This window comes from Polypterus senegalus, chromosome 18, assembly GCF_016835505.1.
Source record: "Polypterus senegalus isolate Bchr_013 chromosome 18, ASM1683550v1, whole genome shotgun sequence".
In the NCBI taxonomy this organism is placed as follows: domain Eukaryota; kingdom Metazoa; phylum Chordata; class Cladistia; order Polypteriformes; family Polypteridae; genus Polypterus; species Polypterus senegalus.
The window spans coordinates 980,615-1,002,631 of NC_053171.1; the positions used below are offsets into that span (position 1 = coordinate 980,615).

General features: G+C 39.6%; 1 protein-coding gene across 1 annotated transcript in view; it reads right to left on the reverse strand.

Moving 5' to 3' along the window:
* LOC120518889 (Fc receptor-like protein 2) overlaps window positions 1-10,417 on the reverse strand; it is a 31,288-nt gene extending 20,871 nt beyond the window's left edge. Inside the window, exons 1-4 of the mRNA XM_039741899.1 lie at window positions 10,381-10,417; window positions 7,231-7,518; window positions 2,790-3,065; window positions 338-619 (exon numbers count right to left, since the gene is read on the reverse strand). Of these exons, the coding sequence (XP_039597833.1) occupies window positions 338-619; window positions 2,790-3,065; window positions 7,231-7,518; window positions 10,381-10,402 (868 nt within the window). The 5' untranslated portion in view covers window positions 10,403-10,417. The remainder of the gene's footprint in view (window positions 1-337; window positions 620-2,789; window positions 3,066-7,230; window positions 7,519-10,380) is intronic.
* Window positions 10,418-22,017: the final 11,600 nt, after the last annotated feature.

Below are 22,017 nucleotides of genomic sequence, written 5' to 3' on the forward strand. Positions count from 1 at the left end.
CCAGAGGGGACTGGGCGGTCTCATGGCCTGGAACCCCTGCAGATTTATTTTTTTCTCCAGCTGTCTGGAGTTTTTTGCGTTTTTTCTGTCCTCCCTGGCCATTGGACCTTACTCTTTTTCTATGTTAACTAATGTTGTCTTATTTTAATTTCTTATTTTGTCTTTTATTTTTCTTCATTATGTCAAGCACTTTGAGCTACTTTTTTGTATGAAAATGTGCTATAGAAATAAATGTTGTTGTTGTTGTTCACCTACTTTTTCCTTGCAACTGTACAGTGCCATTGGAGAGGGAATAAACCGATAAAGATAGAGGCATGCAAGACACATCTGTACTCACCTCTCACAGTCACTTGCACAGGGTCACTTCTTTTTTTCTCAGTCTTTTCCTCCTCTGATCCCACCTCACACCAGTAACTCCCAGAATTGTTTTTAACAGCAAATGTAATTCTGAACACATTTTCCAATTTTCCTTGAATAACAGTCATGTTTTCTCGGTAGAATCTGTATGTCAGCCGTGTCCCTGTCACTTTGCTCTCAGACTGACAGCTCATGTCCACACTATCCATTTCCCACACAGAAGCATTGGGTTGCACTGTCAGGGTGGGCTTACTGAACAACTCTGTAGAAACAAAAAACGAGAAGGGACAGATGATAAACTTCGGTCTAAAGCTGTTACTGTTTACTAAAGCAACGTCTGTCACGCAACACACCCATTGCTGGACAGATCTGAGCTCGAGAGTTCAGTGGACTTGTGTTTAAGAAATGCAAACTAAAGTTATACAAAATGATGTCAAAAGCATAAATATTATTACATAATCTTTAATATTCATTCCCACCTCCAGTAAACTTGTTAATATTAAAACATGAAAACCTTTGAATGCTTTGTGTTGAGAATATGATGGTGCTTACCAAATTACATTGCTTCAGTGTGCGACTATGGGCCAATCACAGTCAGTAGTGGATTTTGGAGAGCATCATTTTCTTTTTGTCATAAATTACGCATAACATAATTACAGCATTACATTGCCATCAATAAAAGTTTCAAAATGTTATGATTTGGATTTACAATTACCAGTTTTTTTGATCGCAGTTGGACATGATGATGTTTGTACAGCTACAACAAGGAGTCAGATGAACTACATGCCAAAACCTCTTTTGATTCCAGTGAGAGGTCACACCACAGTAACAGGACATTAACGTCAAGAGTTGTGGTCAGAGTTTCGGTAAACAGGAAGAAGGTTGAAAGACGTTAAAGTAAAATACTGGGTTTTGCTGTCACACTCCAGGCTCTTTCACTTTCTGGAATGTGCGTTGTTTTCAAAGAGCAATGGCAGACTCTGTTATGTGGTGCTGTCACAAAAGTCTCACCCTTAATATCAGTAAAACCAAAGAGCTGGTCAGACACTTCACAAAGCAGAAGGGAAGACCACACTGACATCTTTAATGGAGGGGATGTTTTAGAAAAAATATTGGAAAACCTCAGAGAGAGGAGCATGAGGCCAACACTCGACGGGGCTGAAGGGAATTGCTCCTGCTGAGCACTACATGGAGCAGGAGCAGCCCATTAGCTCGATGTAGGCCTCCACAGATGCCAGATAATGGTGGTAGGAGTAAGCAGAGCTCACGGGGTCCCCCATGTAAAGCTGAGGAATGACAGCGAGGGACACAAGCTGGATTTCGATGGTTGATTGCACCTACTGGCAGGCATTTCCTTGTTCTGCAAAGCTCTTACAGGATATTCAACGAAGACTGGAGCTCAAAGTTTAAAGAAAAGATGTGCCTAGATTTTAACCACATTTTTATGGATTCACTTAGTGTTATTTATTTGGGTTTTAGTGTTATTTATTTATTTGGACAATAACCATAGATTTTATGGACTGTTTATCTTAGAAGAACTTTAGCACTGCCCTTTTTGAACATTTTGCTTGTTTTAATTAAAGCACTTAACCATTTTTACACAAACCCTTGCTGACTGTGTGTGTCCTCATTTGTCTGGCTTCATCTTTGGTTTCTTTATTAGCGGTTCCAGGTTCAAACTGCCAGAGAAGGTGGACCCAACCTGGACCATCCAGAACTCCCCAGACAAAACTCTCAAAGGTAAAGGGAGAACATGAAACCTTTAAACACAACTGAGCCATCAATGCATCAATCAATTAAGTGTTTTTTTTTATGTAGTACCTATGTCGGGTTCTGTCTCAGGATGTTTTATAGTACACACTAGAGTCTAATTCAGAACAATAAAATAAAAATGTGAAATACATTGATTAATCAAACAGTTGCTATATCATAAAAATAATCAAACATTAAAATGAGCATTCAGAAGTCAGAGAATCCCAAACCAAGAAATAAGGTGAGTGTAAAGAGAAGCTGATCACTGTTAGGGGGAGACAGACAACGGAGTAAAGTCCGGGTCAGTAAAGCAGTAAAGACGTAGTCAATTAAATAATAAAAAAATGAGATGCAGTCTAAAATGATCAAGATTAGCTGTTTATACTGTAAATAGATTTAAACTTCCACAAAGATGAGCCGCAAACTTTGTGATCATTTACCGACTACCAGCAAAAATGTTACTGTTTGACACTGGACTCAGTATTCACATGTAGATGTGTTGAGGAGAATCGAGAATCAATGTAGCAGCTTCTGTGCAAACCTTCAGTTTTAGCGAGTCTAACATTAAAATGATGGTATGATAACTTGTTCTAGAGTAGATAGAATGCATTTGGGATTTTGACTATAAAAGAGTCAAGGAAGCTAAAAAAAAATGAACAAAATAGACATACTCCTCTCACCTAAGACGTTTAACTGAACAGAAGCACTAAATTCTGAGTGAAGGTCTCCTTTTTTAGCTCGACACGAGTACCGTCCTCTGTGTGAGAGAGTCACAGGGCTGAAGGTGAAGGTGTTCTCTTTACGTGTTTCATTTGGATTTTCTTCTCTGATCTTCCAAAGCTCAAATGTCCACTCAACAAGATGGCCATTGACTTGACAGGTCAGGCTGACCTTGTCTCCTTCAAATATTTGCCCATCTGGACCTCTTGAGATCACTTCTAGTCTGGCTGTCCGTACTGAAATGAAAAGGATGAAAGCAGTGGGGTCAACAAGAACAAAGAAACATCTCAACAAGAATGCAGATACATGGTTAGAAACTTGTTCAGGTCAGGTTTCATACAAATGTCGGAATGTGTTTCTTCACACAATGAACCGTAGTCACAGGGAATAAATTATGAAGTAGTGTGGTGGAGAATAGATCTTTAGGAACAATCACATCTCAACTTGATGATATTTTAAAACAATTGGGGTGAATAAGCTGGACTAACTTGGTGGGCTGGATGGTCTGTTCTCATCACAGTTTTTCTAATGTTCTAAAGTAGAAAAGGACATTGAGTGACAAAAACTCACATTTTCAATGTGAAATCTTATTGAAAGTGATAAAATCATAATTATTCTGGTGAACTCAAGTCCCTACTACGTTTTCGTTGTATCACCAGTGTCACAAATGTGCACCCTCCAAAATCATCTGAAGCAGATGTTACCACCCCAGGCCGAAAAGGGGTGCTCGCGCTAACCTTCTCCTTTCCTTTTCCCTCAGCAACTTTGTGAAGATGCCCAGTGAGGGCATCTGACTCTGCCCCTTCTGGTCTCCCATCTTTAAAACTCACTACTGCCAGGAGGAGGTGGTCAGCATTGGAACGACTGGATCAATGAAAGGGGCTTGAACCATTAAAGAGAAAGAAGTGGCTTTTTCACTGTGCTTTTCATCGTTTTTGTTGAGGTGTTTGTGTTTTGTTTTGTGAATCTTTATTAAATGGGAAAGACCAGGTTGGTACCCCATAATTTTCCTGTAGGAACTTACAGTGCCTCATTCAACCAAACCAGGCACAGTTAAAAAACATAAAAATTCATTCTGGATTGGTGAGGGACAATGAAGATCAATGCTACATCTAAATGCTTTTGATGCCAGTCCTACAGAGTGTCCATCCAAGTGAGACACAGTGAGATTTGGTGCCAATGCTATATTGTCATGTAGCTAGGCCTACCCATTACAAGTGACTCTAGAGGCATCTACCTAAGGATTTAATCTTATTTACTGCCCAGTACAAACGTATAATATTTCTGAATGCCCAGAGAGTGCGTCAATTGGCATAGATCACCGGGACTGTGCTTATGACTGCTAAATACTTTTGACTGGAGTTTTTGTTTTCCTTGGCATATCTCACCTATTAATAGACCTAAATTTTTATGCTTTGTATATATTTAACAAATTAAAATTGCTCTATTATTGTCTATTCACTCTGTTACAGTGCTTGGTGAAGAGCAATATAAAAAAGAAAATTGAACTGAATTGAATTTACCGAGAGAATTGACCGGCATTGTCACTCCCAATTACAGTCTCAGTTCAAACATGGACTGCATAATGCATAGTGGACAGAGACAAGAAGAACGATGGAGGGATACTGCATAGTGAAGCAGAGAATTACTGCCTTAAACCTTAAACTAGACATTCACAGTGTTTGAGTCCATTTCATTTCATGACATGGCTGGAAAGCCGTCACTCAAAAAATATTTTATAGTGGTTGTCTAAGATCAGATCTGAAAATCTGTTCATTCTGGTCCTCCACCACAGTGGATGTGTTTGGCATTTGGGTCACCAGCAGAGCAGCTTTTGTGTCAATAAACACCATGACTCTGATACCATAGATGATACTGTTTCTGCTCAAAGTCTTCATCTCTGGGACTGTGACTGTGTGCTCAGCACATGGAAACTTTACAGAACACTACCAGGAGATTAAAGAGAGTGTTGGTGAAAAGAGCACTACGTTAAAATTATTAATCTCATTTTACTGGTCTATAAAAGATCTCCTTAACATCTTTTTGGTTTCTTCTAAACAAAAATGAGATTAGAAAGAAATATAATGGAGACAATTTCTTTTGTCTCACGCTTCTCTGATTTTTCTCCTTAGAAACAAAACCCCGGTATGTATGGCCAGTTATTTGTGGAAATAAATCACTTTACCATGATTGCATAACTGTAGTCCTTGCTTCTACTATCAGTTGCTCTAATTTATATTAATGTACACCACAAACTCATTCCGGAAGAAAAAACAGGCAGGGTAGTGAAGTGGTTAAGACTCTGAACTTCAAGCAATGAGGCTCTGGACTCCAAGCCCACTACTGACACCTGTGTGACCACAAGCAAGTCGCTTTATCTAGCCGTGTTCCAGTTAGAAAAAGAAAGACATGTAATTGAGTGTATGTCAAATGTTGTAAGTCACCTTGGATAAAGGCATCAGTCCAATAAAAAGTCTTGAAAGTGATTAAAACAAGACTAGAAAGAGAGCTCACAAAATATATCATATTTTTCAAATCAAATTTGACTCATTTTAACTCAGTTATAGCATGTGATCTTTTTGACTAAAGCTATTTTTGCTCAATAATTTTAGGAGAATCATCTGTGACAAGTTTGATTTTTAAATGAAACATAAGTGAGATTAAGTCTCTTGAGCCATTAAAAGTTAACTTTTGAGCAGTAAAATTTTCCTATGGGACAATTATATTCATATTTTCTCCAAATCTCACAATGCCTTGAAATCACAATTTGACAATGGTGCTGACCAAACAGGACCAGAAAACTAGGAGCCTCATATATAACACCGTGCGTAGAATTCACACGAAAACATGGCATACAGAAAAAACAGAAATGTGCGTAAGCACAAAGAAATCCAGACGCATAAAACTGTACGTATGCCAAGTTCCCTGCACTTCCCTTTTATAAGTCTCAATAAACGTGAAATTCAACGCAGATGCACGTGCCTACAGCCTCACCTCAACTCCCCCTCATATTTGAATATGAAAATCAATATAAATAGCCCCTTTAATTCAGTTAAAAGACAATGGCAAAAGCATGTGGAAAAAATAATATCACCAAATGCGAATCAGAGGTCCTACTCAATGAAGTGGAGGCAAGGAAAAACACTTTTTGGTGGCTTAGGCAGTGGTATGAGCAAGAAAAGGAAATTGATGGAGTGACACTCAAATGTTCAACTTCAGAAAGTCTCACAGTGTCTGAAATAAAGAAGAACTGGTCAAATATCACAGTCGACATGAAAAGGCGATTTGTGTATTGTCTGAGAGTCATGCGGCAGCGTATTAGGGCACAGAGAAAAAAAAAAAAACTAGGGGCACAGTGGGAAAAAAAAAGTTGAAATGTCAACTTCAGTCTTGAAATTTCCACTTTAATCTTGTAGTTTATTTTGTCATTAATGTAGAATGTCGTAATCTTCATCCTAAAATTGATGTTTAATTTATTAAAGTTTCTCATGTCCCATCCTAACTAAAGTAGCACATTATATGCTTTGTATTCCATGTGTTCTATGTGTGTGAATCACTACTTGCATCTTATTAAACGAGCTTTCTCATTCTCAGACAGGAGCGCACAGGCAGTGATCGCCACACAGAATACATGACATTCATGATATTACAGCTCTCTGAACATTTTAAATTACTAAGATGTATACTTGATATCATTTTCATGATGAAATGCATTAACCTATGTATTAAATATGGAAGCATGGTGGCGCAGTGGTAGTGAAGAGCTGGCGCCCCAAGCAGGGATTGTTCTGTTTCCCGCAAGATGCTTGCTGTGCTGTGCGCGACCCTCGATAAAATAATTTATTGCAGCAGTACTGTGACTGTCAAACATACCAAGCCCTAATTCCTTCCCTTCCATTTTCTTTCTCCACATATCCAATCTCCACAATATAAGGTCTGTAATAATTGTAAAACCAGCTGTAAGCTTAGAACACAGATTCTTCAAATCTTATAAGGAACATTGAAATATCTTTGTAGTACATGTTTAATTAAGTTTAGTTTTTATACATCTTGAAGTGAGTGTGGAAACGGGCAGTGTATACGCACTGTTTATACGTGAGGCCCTAGAGCTTCTTAAACAGTTTGCAAAAAAGTAGTATAAATGCATCTTTAAGAGACTTGGGACAAACTCAGAGACAGGTTGGATCTGCTGACAGGAAATTAAAGATCAGAATGCCAGGGAAGGGAAGGACGTGCGTGAGTTTGCACAAGATTTTTATTCTCAAAGCTATGATGAACCGATTAAAGAACTTTCAAGCTGTCATCAAGGTTAGCTCTCCTCTAAAGCCTAAAAGGGGCTTTCTGTGCTACAAAGCAAGTGGTCACTGCTGCCTACTGATCTCCCTGTAGTCACACACTTACCTTGGACAGTCAGTGTGACAGGATTGCTGGACTGTAAGACATAAGGAGGATTGCCACTGTAGACATCACAGCGGTACACTCCACTGTCAAACTGAGTCACAGATTTGATGGTGTAAGAGTTCTCTTTGGTTGCTTTAAATTCAGTCCAAAATTTTCTGTCATCTCCTCTGAAAAAGAGATATGTCAGGTCAGTAATTTTCCCATCAATGTTGCATACCAGAGTCACTGTATCACCGATGTACACAGATTTTTCATCATTTTTCAATGTCAGGGTCACATTTGGTTTATCTGCAAGGAACAAGAAATGAAAATTACAGGCTGGCACAAAAGACACAGAAACAAAGACAATGGCTGGTCTTAAGATAAAAACTGAACAACTGACCAAACAGATACACGGACCTTTGCATAAAATTCACAAATCATATAAAATTTCAATAAGAACTATTAAGAAGTTCAAAAAACAAAAGAAACAAAATCAAGAACCAATCATGCTCTCTCGCATAAAGCAAATTCTTCAACCACTTTTCAGAAAATTACTCTAATTGTTAAGTATTCAAAGAGGAAGAGGTGTTAGTGACAGCCATTCACAGGCAAACAAACACCAAAGAGGTGAAATTAACTTAAAGCACAGCTTTATTCACAAAAATAAAGTCAAGGATGGGAAGATCAAACAGAAAATTTAAAAAATACAAGTATATAAAGATAAAACAATAAACCTGTGCCTTTCTGGACCTAACCATACGCGAGTTGAACCCCATGTCTCTGTTGGTTGAATGGCTTGTCTTGTTTCTGTAGGCAGTATCACATTGTAGTGGCATTTTTTCAAGCCTTCCAAAAGTTTGCAGTTGCTGGGATAGCGAAGTTCGGTCACTGAGTGTGACGTGTATGGGGACTAGAATTACTCTCAGAAATGATGCTAAGAAAAATTAGTTAACTGTACAAATTGTGTTTTTTTTTTAGTTTTGTTAAACATTTCTGTTGTGCTAAGCATTATATCCCATCTGCAGAGACTTTGTTTCACTGTTACAAGGAGTTCTCTTTTGACCTTCTGAAATGAACATTTGTGAAGTGTTCCGTGATGTCAGATTGTTACTGCATTTCTGGGGAGAATGCCCAACAATAAAAATACAGATATTTCTCCGTACTAGGCTTTATTTTATATTTATTTGTCCAATATAATTAGCTTCTGTCTGTTAGGACCAAGTATTCCAGTAGGTGTTATCGAACTAGCCGGAACTGGCTGTAGTCGGTTCCCAGTGGAATTTGCCAGCATGCCGGAGCTGATCAGTCCGTGTCGTACATTTGTTGTAGCTCATACAGCTCATGACCACTGCTGCCCCCTAGCGTATCAGCATCACTGTCCCTGGGATTCATCCACTGCACTAGACTAGCCTGCTTGCCTCAGCATTGGCCTCTGTGTGTTTACATGCAGCCAGTTCAAGAGCAACTGGCTCGATGATTTACTGAATTTCGTCAGTTGCACCTTGTACATAATGTTCCAATAGTTTGTTTTTTTTTTTATAGTTTTTACAGTTCATTGGCAGTGGATAAATTGATTACTGTTGCAGTAATTGTGATGCTCTTTGCATGAAAAAAAAATGTGTTCCATTAAAGTTTCACTTTTTCTTGGTGAATTGTGACATTTACTTAAAAAGTGCTAATTTTTCTATTTTTCAATACTACTTTTTGTAAAAATTGATTGGTTTGTATGAAATGATTGCAATAAAATTAAAAAAATTTAAAAAAAAAAACTTAAAAAAAGTATTTGGCGTCCAGGGGTGCATTAACACCCAAGTATGTGGCAGTTTAAGGGTTAAAGTCAATTGAGGGGTAACCAATGTAATGAGGCTACACCTCGCGTGATGTGCTCAGATTTTCTTTTTCTGGCTCAAATTCTTGCTGCTGCCTTCTAAACGAACTGAAGCCAGTCTGGAGTGCATTATAATAATCTAACCGACAATAAACAAAAGTATGAATTCCTTTCTCTGCATCTTGCAGTGCTATAAAAGGTCTAACTTTTGCAATAATCCTTAAATAGAAAAATGCTGTCCTAATAATATGCTGTTCTATGCCAGCACCGCCTGATCAGTTGCTCGTGATTTCTGAAGGAAAGCAGATACCGGAACTTGTCACAAGATCCACTGCGTCAAATCTACTAAGATGAAGCCTAAAAAAAAACTATAAAGAACGACTTAAGCACATTTATGTTACGCAGAATGACAGTGGGGGCTGGTGGTCTTTTGGCCCACATTGGCCCCCTGCAGATTTAGTTTTTTTCTCCAGCTTAATGGGAATTGATTTTTTTTTTTCTGTCCTCCCGGCCATCTGATCTTACCACCAGACTAATCTTTAGAGAGTTTTATCTTGATATTGTAGATTAGGATGCTACCCTACTAATTACAGGTATGTATCTATGTTCTATAAAATCAGATGGATTTTTTTCTGTTACTTATTCATTACTGTTCTTACCTAATCTTTTTTCTTTTCTTGTAACTTTCTATTTGACATTTAAAGCACTTTGAGCTACATTCTTTGCATGAAATTATGCTATAAAACTAATTGGTGTTATTGTTGTTGTATGGTTCTGCCCAGTTGAGTCTTTCCCTGACGCTGCCTCAGGGCATTGTTAGTCGAACTATTATAAGAGTGTGAAAGGCACTGGCAGACCTACATTTTGGGGTCCTTAAGCTTGAACTGCTACTGGGGGGGGGCCCTTCATATACCAGCAACGGGGTCTGGGTAACCACTGTTATCTTCTTCACTGCGGTTGTTCCACGGCAGACCTTCATAATGTTTTTTTTTTATAAATATATTCAGAGCATCTCAGATTTTGATTTAAATTTCTGAACTGAATTACATTTATATTATTAATATTGTTATTTAAAAAAAAAACCCTTCTCATACAGTAGGCCACCAAGACTTTTAAGCAATATGGACTAATTTTGATTCTGGGGCCCCTCCGGGCTTAGAGGCCCTGAAGCTTAAGCTTTATAAATTTCATAGTTGATCTCACTCTAGTGAAAGGGGATATAAGGAGAGTGACGTGAAGTTTCAGTTTGAAGAGCTAACTAAAATGTCTGAAAAGGACAAAGCCACAAATTCAAAGACAGATGGAAGGGACATTAAAGACTGAGGAGCTCTTTCACTTACCGTTATCCCGGGCTGAGATCATCACCTGAGTCAGGCCTAAGAAACAAACAAAAAGTATAATCTGAAACAGAAGAATGAGAAAATAAAGAGGGAGGTGTGCTTCATGATTCACGTATCATGAATGTTGGGCTTTCGTCTCCTTCTTGAGTAAAGTGGGAAAATACAAGCAATAAAATAAGCACCAGAATTTAATAAAAAAAGAGAAACCACAAGAGGTTTAGTGATAGCCAAGTGGCTTCTTATGTACAATGAGGCTACTACAGTGCTCTGGATGCCTGCCTTATCAGCAATACATTTGTGTTTGAGTGCTCATCCTCATTAATTTGCATATCCATTATTACCTACAATTTTTTTGTGGTAGTTTAGGATACTTTAGTCATTTAAAAATTAAGTTAAATATTTTTGAACTGCTCTCTTCATTTGTCACACCAGCTCTTTGCATGAATCAACCCAACCCTGATTTTCTTACTATATTACAAGAAACCGCAGTAATGACTCAGACCATATTCAGAACTTGTGCCTCTGTGATTTCTGAACATTAGAGCAATTTTGTCGAAAACTGGGCATTCGGACCAACAAAACCCACCCGTCCCATCCACACAGTGTTGAAAGACCATAAACTCCAACTCTGAACCACACTACTTCATTCATTAGAGCTCCAGGAATTGTTTGTTTTCAGTGATTGCCTCTAAAGATTGTGTTGCAAAATATTAGGTTTAGGGTCCCATCATTTCTGTCCATAATGTTTTCATTTGTGTTATTATTTGAAATATTCTGTTGAATCAAAACTCGAAACAAAGTCTGATTTCTGTTGTGGAATAAACAATGAAGGGAGGCAATTACTTTTGTTAGTTTCAAGTAAGTTCAGAGACAGTTGTGAGTTCTTCTTTTTTCAAGGAGGCGAGCTAACAAAGTTTTCCACATCTGCATAACAACTTCAGTGCACAGAGGAGAAGTGTTCCCTGTTCAGCTTTGCTTTCTTTATGCTAACTTCTGTCCATTCTTATTTGTCTGTTTTGTGTATTTTTGGTTCATAAGGAGATACAGCCATCCCAAAAGCACTCCATACAAAGAAAGAACAACCACACAGTGTGGTGCCAGACCATCATACAGCACACTCGTACTCATGGCTGCTGCTTAACCTTAAGGAATGGAAAATAAAGCAACTAACCTACCAATAAAAGGGAATTTTGGGTCATTAACTGACATAACACTAAATGATACTGGAAGAAATCAGAACACCCATGAACATTTTATGTAAACACTGGCAGCGATGAGACTTTATGGTGCCATCACTTATACATTTAACAATGAATGCACTCCATAGTGTTTCTATAAAGTTTAAATAAAACACACTTTCCCAGAATTTGATTTTCTCTGTTAATGCCTATTGTTCACAGTGAACTTTAACATCATCTGGCTGGTCTCTCGGCCTTGTTCTTTTTTTATCACTTAGATTTCTGTGGGTGTCGTGTAGCTAAGAATTCTGGTGTCTTAGGACTTCACTACCTCCTATTAAACATTTTAGCTGCTCTTGTGGACTCTCCACTGGCCCAGTGAATGGCTCTGTCCCATTGCAGCCCTTAGATTTTACTCCAAGTCTGTAAGTCCAGATTGCTAGAATACCCCATATATACCATATTATCATTCTTTTTCTTTTTGCCTTTGATAACTTCTTATTTTATAAAGAAATACTAAATACAGAAGACCAGTACTAGATGTCAGTACACCAAAGTTTCAGTTAAAATATTTAAAGCAATAGTTGTACTCATCAATAAAAAGATAAAAGTCACAGGTCCACATCCTGCAATTGTCATAAAATGGAGATGAACACTGCTGATACAAAATATAAGAACTTAAGCATCAGTCTCTGTTTTCAGGAAATGACCATTAGAAACACCTCGCTCAGCTACAAAACCACATTGAACGTGTTGAAATTAGACAGTGAATGACTCATGTGCAATATTTATATTATAGTGTTATGAGCAATATTTCTGTCCCTCTGTCTTTGAATCAGGGTGCCATGGTGGAGCAGAGGCTAGTCGGGTATGTCTTCTGGCCCCAGTGGTCTTTGTTGGATTATTTAGCTGCAGTAAGTCAATGTCCTTCAGAGATTCTGCTGGAGAATTTGGGGATCTTGCATATCAGTAAGGCAAAAGAGCTGGTGGTGGACTTCTAGCCTGTTTATGAGCTTCTGAGACCAGTTACTATTAAGGGTTAAGTACTATTGGGGGTGGGGGTGGGGTGGGGGGGGGTTTCACATTAGCAACAAACTGGGCTGGTCTGACAACACAGCAGTGCTGTACAAGAAGGGCCAAAGCAGACAGGACCTGCTGGGAAAACTCATATCTTGATGTATGCAGCAAGCTGCTGAAAATGTTCTACCAGGCCATAATAGACAGAGTGGTGTTTCTGGGGAAGCAATTTAAGTCAAAACATATGCGATGCCTGAGCAAACTTATCAAGAAAGCCTGCTCCATCACAGGGCAAACCCTGGACACACTGGAAGCTATTGTGGAAAAAGAGGATGGTGGCAAAATTGGATGTCATCATGAAAAATCTCCTCCATCCCCTCCAGGAGGTGCTCTCTTCGAGCACTTTAGCCACAGGCTAATGAATTGCCTCTGGAGGTCTTTTCTGCACATGGCTATCAGGAAATTCAATGCTTCCTCCTAATGTACTTGTTAAGATGATTTTGAAATATCTACACAATATATGTTTATTTATTTTTATTTAGTGCTCGATTGATTAATTGATTGATTGACTGGCTGTATTATCTATCCCATGAGTCTGTATCCTTGTTTTTTTATGTTTCTGCTGCTATATGCATCTGAATGTCCCCATGGGATTAATAACATTTTTCTAAACTAATCTAATCTAATATTAGATATAACCATATCTGAAACAAGGCTTCTTATAGCATCCTCTGGATAATTTTGGTAGAATTAGCCTTGTGCTAATGGCATGTCACATGATGAACAGGATATCATGCAGAATACAATGCTTAATAACCAGCAACTTAACCAACATCCTCCTCTCTGCTATTACCTCCAGACCGTACAAAGCCTCGGGACCAGGCTACCTTTAGTGCAAAATGAAAATCACTACCAGAATTTATAGAACACTAAAGAAAAGCATAATAAAAACAGTAATCTGGACTGCTGTATTATGTAGAGCAGAGAGATACGGACAGTGGGGAAAGAGGATATACATTGACTGGGAGCATTTGAGTTGTGACTATGGTGAAGCAATGGAAAAAAATCGGTGTGGTGAATACATTATCTAATGAAAAAGTGCTAAAGATGAATGGGGGAGAAAGGAGCATCCTTAAAAAACAGTGAGAAGAAGGCAACAAACCTGGATGGGACAATCGCTAAGAGGAGAGGGAGTGCTGACCCCAACTCTCTTCATTCACTGACATAATGTCTTACTTGTGCTTCTGTGTGGATGAGTAGTAATTTTCTTAAACTAAATAAGGTAGAAATCAGATGTTTTAGCGATTGGCAAAAATGGATATAATGAAGGAATTAGAAATAAACTTGATCCATTAGGATTAAAAGTCAAGACAGGGGTAAAGAATTCAGGAGTAACTACTGAGTCTAACCTAAATTTTAAATCACAGATTAATCAGATTACTAGGACAGCATTTTTTCACTTAAGAAATATAACAAAGGTTAGATCTCTTATAACTTTGCAAGATGCTCATAAATTAGTTCACGCTTTTGTTTTTAGTCCGCTATATTACTGTAACGCACTTCTCTCAGGACCACACAAAAAAAGACATCAATTGATTACAATGAGTGCAGAATGCAGCTGCTAGAATCTTAACTAGGAAAAGAAAATGACATACAAGCATTTGCCATGTGAAAAAATTGTGTTCTAAAGTTAGTCATTTTCTATAAAAATCTCAAATGTGATCTTGATAGGATGGAAATTACAGATTCAGCATTAATAAAGTATAGTTTAATGACCACTTGTTATGTTCTTATTCTCTTAAAGTATGTGAGGAGGGCAGTTTCAAACTTCTTTCATGCATTATCTGAAGAGGCCACAGCATACCACAGGGTACAAGCCAATATAAGACACCTCACTCATATAGACATCTGCACCAGAGATGTCCTTTCATGTTTCTTCACCTCAGTAAACATCCATGGTGTTTATTCCATTAATACTTACTTACTCTTCTTGCATGTTTGGGCTGTTTCAGTGTTTAACTACTCCTTTTGGGTCTGTACTGGCATTTGTGATGAGTGATATTCATGGCATGATGGACGTTAAATCAACAGAGTCCCAGAGGGTGCAGGCTCTAGGCAGGTGAGGGTACAAAAGGTGAGGGGGTCTGTCAAGTGCTTTATTCACTCCATTGGGCAGGTGGAGGACAGCAATTGCACCCAGTCACTGCTATAAAGGGATCCTGCGTGGCAAAATCAGGAGGGACAATTGGTTGAGACCAAACAAAGACAGTCTGTGGGATCGCTGGAGAGGCAGACAGTCGGGAAGAAAACAGACGATAGCAGCATGAGAGCGTGAGAGAGGAGACAGAGCTACCAGGTCCCCCTCGAACAAAGTAAAGTGAATGCCACACCGAAGGGTGTCCCCATTGAACAATGCAGAGGTAAGAAGCTAAAGAAACGAACCTCCCAGGGATCCAGGTAGCGCCAAGCTGGTGTATGGGATGACGGGGGTCTGTCTATGAGTGTCCCAGAGAATGCCAATTGAGATGGGAGGTACAGGAATCATACGAGGTGGTCATATCTGTCAATGTCTCTGCCTGTTGGAAGACCCACTGGGGTGAGCTGCGGAGACACAGATTGAAGGACACGCTTCGCTAGCTGAGGAAAAACTCAATGCCGATATGTTTTTCTCTAGATTTTATCTGAATTTTAGAATTGTTGTTTTTATCATCCTCAAGTTAACTGGAGTTTAATTGTTAGGACCATGGAGTCAACCCGGACTTTCACAGCTTCATCCCCATCATCTGAACTTACCCAGTTCCATCTTTTATTATTATTGGTTGAGAAAGTTAAGGGTGGAGTGGTGGCTCTGAGTCTGTCTGCACCGGTATCTGGAAGGCTGCTGGTTCGAATCTGTGCTAATGCTAAAAGAGATCCTCCTCTGGTCGGCCCTTAAGCAAGGCCATTAACCTGCAATCGCTCCAGGGGTGCTGTACAGTGGCTGACCGGGTGTCCTCATCCGAAGGGTTATGCGAAAACTAATAAATTCCAATGCAAGAAATTGTATAAGGCAACATAAGGAACAAAAAAAAGTTAAATGAAAGAATTATCCATTTTTAAAATGATGAAATGGAAATTCAGTGTTAATTTATAGAAAGTAAGATAAGTCATAAACCTTAACCAGCCATATTATGCAGCTAAAATATAATTAAAAGCAACAAAGCATATCTCACTGTAGAAAATAAATATTACATTCACCAAACTTAGAATGTGGTTTGACAGTTTTTAGCATTACATACATCCGTTGTACAAGGATGTGACTCAGCGTCAGAAAAGGTCTTGCTACATTGGGAACCTGGTGTGGAGGTGCTTTCAGGTTCTCTGATAAATGTATGCATTGCTTGCAATCTTTTTTCCATGTAAAACGGCACAATAAACAAAAATAATTAATAAGTCACACATTTAGAACCTCATGAAGATGCATGCATTCATTTTCAAGTACCTGAAACTTATGAGCATCATGGGCATTAAAACAGCTGACAACAGAGGAAGGGGAAAGCTGTTACTTCACCTCATTGTGTAATGGACTTGAAAAGAACAAAACAACAAGCAGCCACACCAAATGCACTTGAGAACAGGGGCCTCATGCATAACGGCATGCATAGAATTCACACTAAAACATGGCGTACGGACAAAAGCCGTAAATGTGCGTACACACAAAAAAATCCAGATGCATATATCTGTGCGTTCGCCAACTTCCACGTCGTTCTGCTCCATAAATCCTGGTCAGCGTGAAATGTAACACACGTGCCAGCCGTCCCACCCCGTCTCCTCCCAGAATTACGCCTCTTTGAATATGCAAATCTATATAAATAGCCCCTAAGCTCAGCGCTCTGTGAAAAGACAATGGCAAAAGCACAGAGGAAAGTAGAAGAATTTCAGCGAATACCCAGTGCAGGCAATGAAAAACATACTATTTCTTGGTTTAAACAGTGATATAAACAACAAAAAGAAGTTGATCGAATAACATAGAGTGTCGTAGAAACTCGAAAGCTCAAGTTCACAAAGTCGCACAGTGCCCGAAATAAAAAAGAAATTGTCAGATATCAAAGCTCCACATATGTCAACTTTAATCACTTTAATCATGTAGTTTATTTTGTCATTAAAGTAGAACATCATAAACTTCATCTTTAAATCATCGTAACTAAAGTAGCACGTTAAATGCTTTGTTTTGTATTTGTTCTTCTCTGTGCTCTATGTGTATGAATCACTACGTGCTTCTTAAACAGGTTTTCTCTTCCTTCAACAGGACACAGAATCCATTACATTCGTGATATTACAGCTCTCTGAATAATTAAAATACTAAGATATATACTTGACTAGCAAAATACCCGTGCTTCGCAGCGGAGAAGAAGTGTGTTAAAGAAGTTATGAAAAAGAAAAGGAAACATTTTAAAAATAACGTAACATGATTGTCAATGTAATTGGTTTGTCACTGTTATGAGTGTTGCTGTCATATATATATACACACACAAACACATATAAACGTATATATACATATATATATACATATCTACATATATACATATACACATCTACATACAGTGCATCCAGAAAGTATTTACAGCGCATCACTTTTTCCACATTTTGTTATGTTACAGCTTTATTACAAAATGGATTAAATTCATTTTTTTCCTCAGAATTCTACACACAACACCCCATAATGACAATGTGAAAAAGTTTACTTGAGATTTTTGTAAATTTATTAAAAATAAAAAAATTGAGAAATCACATGTAGATAAGAATACACAGCCTTTGCTCAATACTTTGTTGATGCACCTTTGGCAGCAATTCCAGCCTCAAGTCTTTTTGAATATGATGCCACAAGCTTGGCACACCTATCCTTGGCCAGTTTCGCCCATTCCTCTTTGCAGCACCTCTCAAGCTCCATCAGGCTGGATGGGAAGCGTCGGTGCACACCCATTTTAAGATCTCTCCAGAGATGTTCAATCAGATTCAAGTCTGGGCTCTGGCTGGGCCACTCAAGGACATTCACAGAGTTGTCCTGAAGCCACTCCTTTGATATCTTGGCTGTGTGCTTAGGGTTGTTGTCCTGCTGAAAGATTAACTGTCGCCCCAGTTGAGGTCAAGAGCGCTCTGGAGCAGGTTTTCATCCAGGATGTCTCTGTACATTGCTGCAGTCATCTTTCCCTTTATCCTGACTAGTCTCCCAGTTCCTGCCGCTGAAAGACATCCCCACAGCATGATACTGCCACCACCATGCTTCACTGTAGGGATGGTATTAGCCCGGTGATGAGTGGTGCCTGGTTTCCTCCAAACGTAACGCCTGGCATTCACACCAAAGAGTTTAATCTTTGTCTCATCAAACCAGAGAATTTTGTTTCTCGTGGTCTGAGAGTCCTTCAGGTGCCTTTTGGCAAACTCCAGGCGGGCTGCCATGTGCCTTTTACTAAGGAGTGTCTTCCGTCTGGCCACTCTACCATACAGGCCTGATTGGTGGATTGCTGCAGAGATGGTTGTCCTTCTGGAAGGTTCTCCTCTCTCCACAGAGGACCTCTGGAGCTCTGACAGAGTGACCATCGGGTTCTTGGTCACCTCCCTGACTAAGGCCCTTCTCCCCCGATCGCTCAGTTTAGATGGCGGCCAGCTCTAGGAAGAGTCCTGGTGGTTTTGAACTTCTTCCACTTATGGATGATGGAGGCCACTGTACTCATTGGGACCTTCAAAGCAGCAAAAATGTTTCTGTAACCTTCCCCAGATTTGTGCCTCGAGACAATCCTGTCTCGGAGGTCTACAGACAATTCCTTTGACTTCATGCTTGGTTTGTGCTCTGACATGAACTGTCAACTGTGGGACCTTATATAGACAGGTGTGTACTTTTCCAAATCATGCCCAGTCAACTGAATTTACCACAGGTGGACTCCAATTAAGCTGCAGAAACATCTCAAGGATGATCAGGAGAAACAGGATGCACCTGAGCTCAATTTTGAGCTTCATGGCAAAGGCTGTGAATACTTATGTACATGTGCTTTCTCAATTTTTTATTTTTAATAAATTTGCAAAACCTCAAGTAAACTTTTTCACGTTGTCATTATGGGGTGTTGTGTATAGAATTCCGAGGAAAAAAATGAATTTAATCCATTTTGGAATAAGGCTGTAACGTAACAAAATGTGGAAAAAGTGATGTACTGAGAATACTTTCCGGATGCACTGTATATATACATATATATAGATACACATATCAACATATATGTACACATACATATACACATATATATACACACAGACACATATATATACATATCTACATATATATACTGCTCAAAAGAATTAAAGGAACACTTTTTAATCAGAGTATAGCATAAAGGCAATGAAACTTATGGGATATTAATCTGGTCAGTTAAGTAGTAGAGGGGGTTGTTAATCAGTTTCAGCTGCTGTGGTGTTAATGAAATTAACAACAGATGCACTAGAGGGGCAACAATGAGATGACCCCCAAAACAGGAATGGTTTAACAGGTGGAGGCCACTGACATTTTTCCCTCCTCATCTTTTCTGACTGTTTCTTCACTAGTTTTGCATTTGGCTACAGTCAGTGTCACTACTGGTAGCATGAGGCGATACCTGGACCCTACAGAGGTTGCACAGGTAGTCCAACTTCTCCAGGATGGCACATCAATACGTGTCATTGCCAGAAGGTTTGCTGTGTCTCCATGCACCCATCAGCAGGACCAGTATCTGCTCCTTTGGGCAAGGAGGAACAGGATGAGCACTGCCAGAGCCCTACAAAATGACCTCCAGCAGGCCACTGGTGTGAATGTCTCTGACCAAACAACCAGAAAAACTTCATGAGGGTGACCCAAGGGCCCCATGTCCTCTAATGGGCCCTGAGCTCACTGCCCAGCAGCATGCAGCTCGATTGGCATTCGCCATAGAATACCAGAATTGGCAGATGCACCACTGGTGCCCTGTGCTTTTTACAGATGAGAGCAGGTTCACACTGAGCACGTGACAGAAGTGAAAGGGTCTGGAGAAGCCATGGAGAACATTATGCTGCCTGTAACATCATTCAGCATGAGCAGTTTGGTGGTGGGTTAATGATTGTCTGGGGAGGCATATCCATGGAGGGTCACACCGACCGTTACAGGCTTGACAAAGGCACCTTGGCTGCCATTAGGTATCAGGATGAAATCCTTGGACCCACTGTCAGACCCTATGCTGGTACAGTGGCTCCTGGTGCACGACAATTCCTGGCCTCATGTGGTGAGAGTATGCAGGCAGTTCCTGGAGGATGAAGGAATTGATACCATTGACTGGCCACCACACTTTCCTGACCTAAATCCAATAGAACACCTCTGGGACATTATGTTTTGGTCCATCCAATGCCACCAGGTTGCACCTCAGACTGTCCAGGAGCTCAGTGATGCCCTGGTCCAGATCTGGGAGAAGATCCCCCACAACACCATTTGTCATCTCATTAGAAGCATGCACCGATGTTGTCAGGCATGTATACAAGAACACAGGGGCCATACAAAGTGCTGCGTACAATTTTGAGTTGCTGCAATTAAATTTTGGCAAAATGGACTAGCCTGCCACATAATTTTTTCACTCTGATTTTTGGGGCGTCTTTGAATTCAGGGCTCTGTAGGTTGATCATTTTCATTTCCATCAAACGATGTGGCATCCTTTCGTTCCTAACACATTACCCAGTCTATATCAGTATAGATATCCAGGAGGATTTCTTTTTCCGATTGAGATCTGATGTGTTTTCAAAGTGTTCCTTTAATTTTTTTGAGCAGTTTATATACACATACATACATACATACATTCACATATATATATATACATATCTACATATATATATATATATATACATAGCAAAATCCAGCCGCTTGGGAAGTACTGCTTTTAAATTTTTATTAAGAAGAAAAGAAAATCTTTTTAAACTGAGGGAAAATATACCAATAACTATTTGTTAAGGATCTCTTTGTATACCACATTGTCAGTTCAGCACTCCAGTTGTAATATGACCAAGCTGTGCGAGCTTACTCTTGAGAATGCAACGTATAGTTGTCCAGGAGAAAAGCAATCTTGCCTCAAATCAATGGCAGCCTTTTGTAGGGTCTGTCCCTGAGACTTATTAATTGTCATCACGAAGCAGAGCCTTACTGGAAATTGGAGGCATTTGAATTGAAATGGGAGATCAGAGGGTATAACGGGGATGCGAGGAATACATTCAGAGTGTGGAGAAACTCTGGAAACAGCGTGTGTATTAACTTGTGGATTTTTCTGTGAGTATTTGGTGGCAGCATGACGAAGTTGCTTCCGCAAGACCGCGTTAGCTGTGGAGCTTAGCTCAGAGCGAAATGAAGTGAATGAAATGAGGTGAATGGGAGGGGAGATGATGATGTGACTCCCCCACCCGCCTTAACTCTCAATCTCTCCACAAACACACTCTCTCGGATCTCAACTCTCCTTTATATAAATCAGTAAAGGAGAGAGGACTAAACACTAAGGAAAAAGAACGGCAAGACCACGTCAGGTGCGGAGCTCAGCTCAGAGTGAAATGAAGTGAATGAAATGAGGTGAATGGGAGGGTAGATGATGACATGACTCCCCCACCCGCCCTAACTGTCAATCCCTCCACAAACACAGTCTCTCAGAATTTCATAAGCACAGTCCTTCACCAGCAATTTTAACTTACTTACAAAGTGATCAAAACTCTCATATATATTTTTATCTGCATCCTCTCATTAAACTTGTATCTCGCGAATATGGTATTCGTCGTAGGCATTACAAACGGCAGCAGGAGTGTGTCTATAAACTTAATTTAAATTTACGGTTTACACCGTGCTTTGTTTCCGCATTAGCTGCACTTATGAATATGCTTGTATGCGCCACTCGCTTCATATGCTTTTGCTGCCTTCTCAATTGTGTAATGCATTTTTTCTTCACTGCTCTTTGGAGCTCTTTCTTGTTTTCTGTGTACTGCGTTCACAGTCAGTTCATGTGATTACATGGGAGGCGTGATGATGCGAGACGCAACTCCGCCTCCCACGGCCATCGAGCTGCAGTCTATTACAGTATATGGATAAAAATAGGTTCCAGTTATGACCATTACACGTAGAATTTCGAAATGAAACCTGCCCAGCTTTTGTACGTAAGCTGTAAGGAATGAGCCTACCAAATTTCAGCCTTGTACCTACACGGGAAGTTGGAGAATTAGTGATAAGTGAGTGAGTCAGTCAGTGAGGGCTTTGCCTTTTATTAGTATAGATATCATTTTCATGATGATAGAAGTTAAAACATGTTATTAAACATGGGAACATGATGGTGCAGTGATAGTGACGAGCTGGCACCCTGTCCAGAGACTGCCTGGCGCAAGATGCTTGCTGCGCTGTGCACGACCTTCGATGAAATCATTTATTGCAGCAGTATTGTCT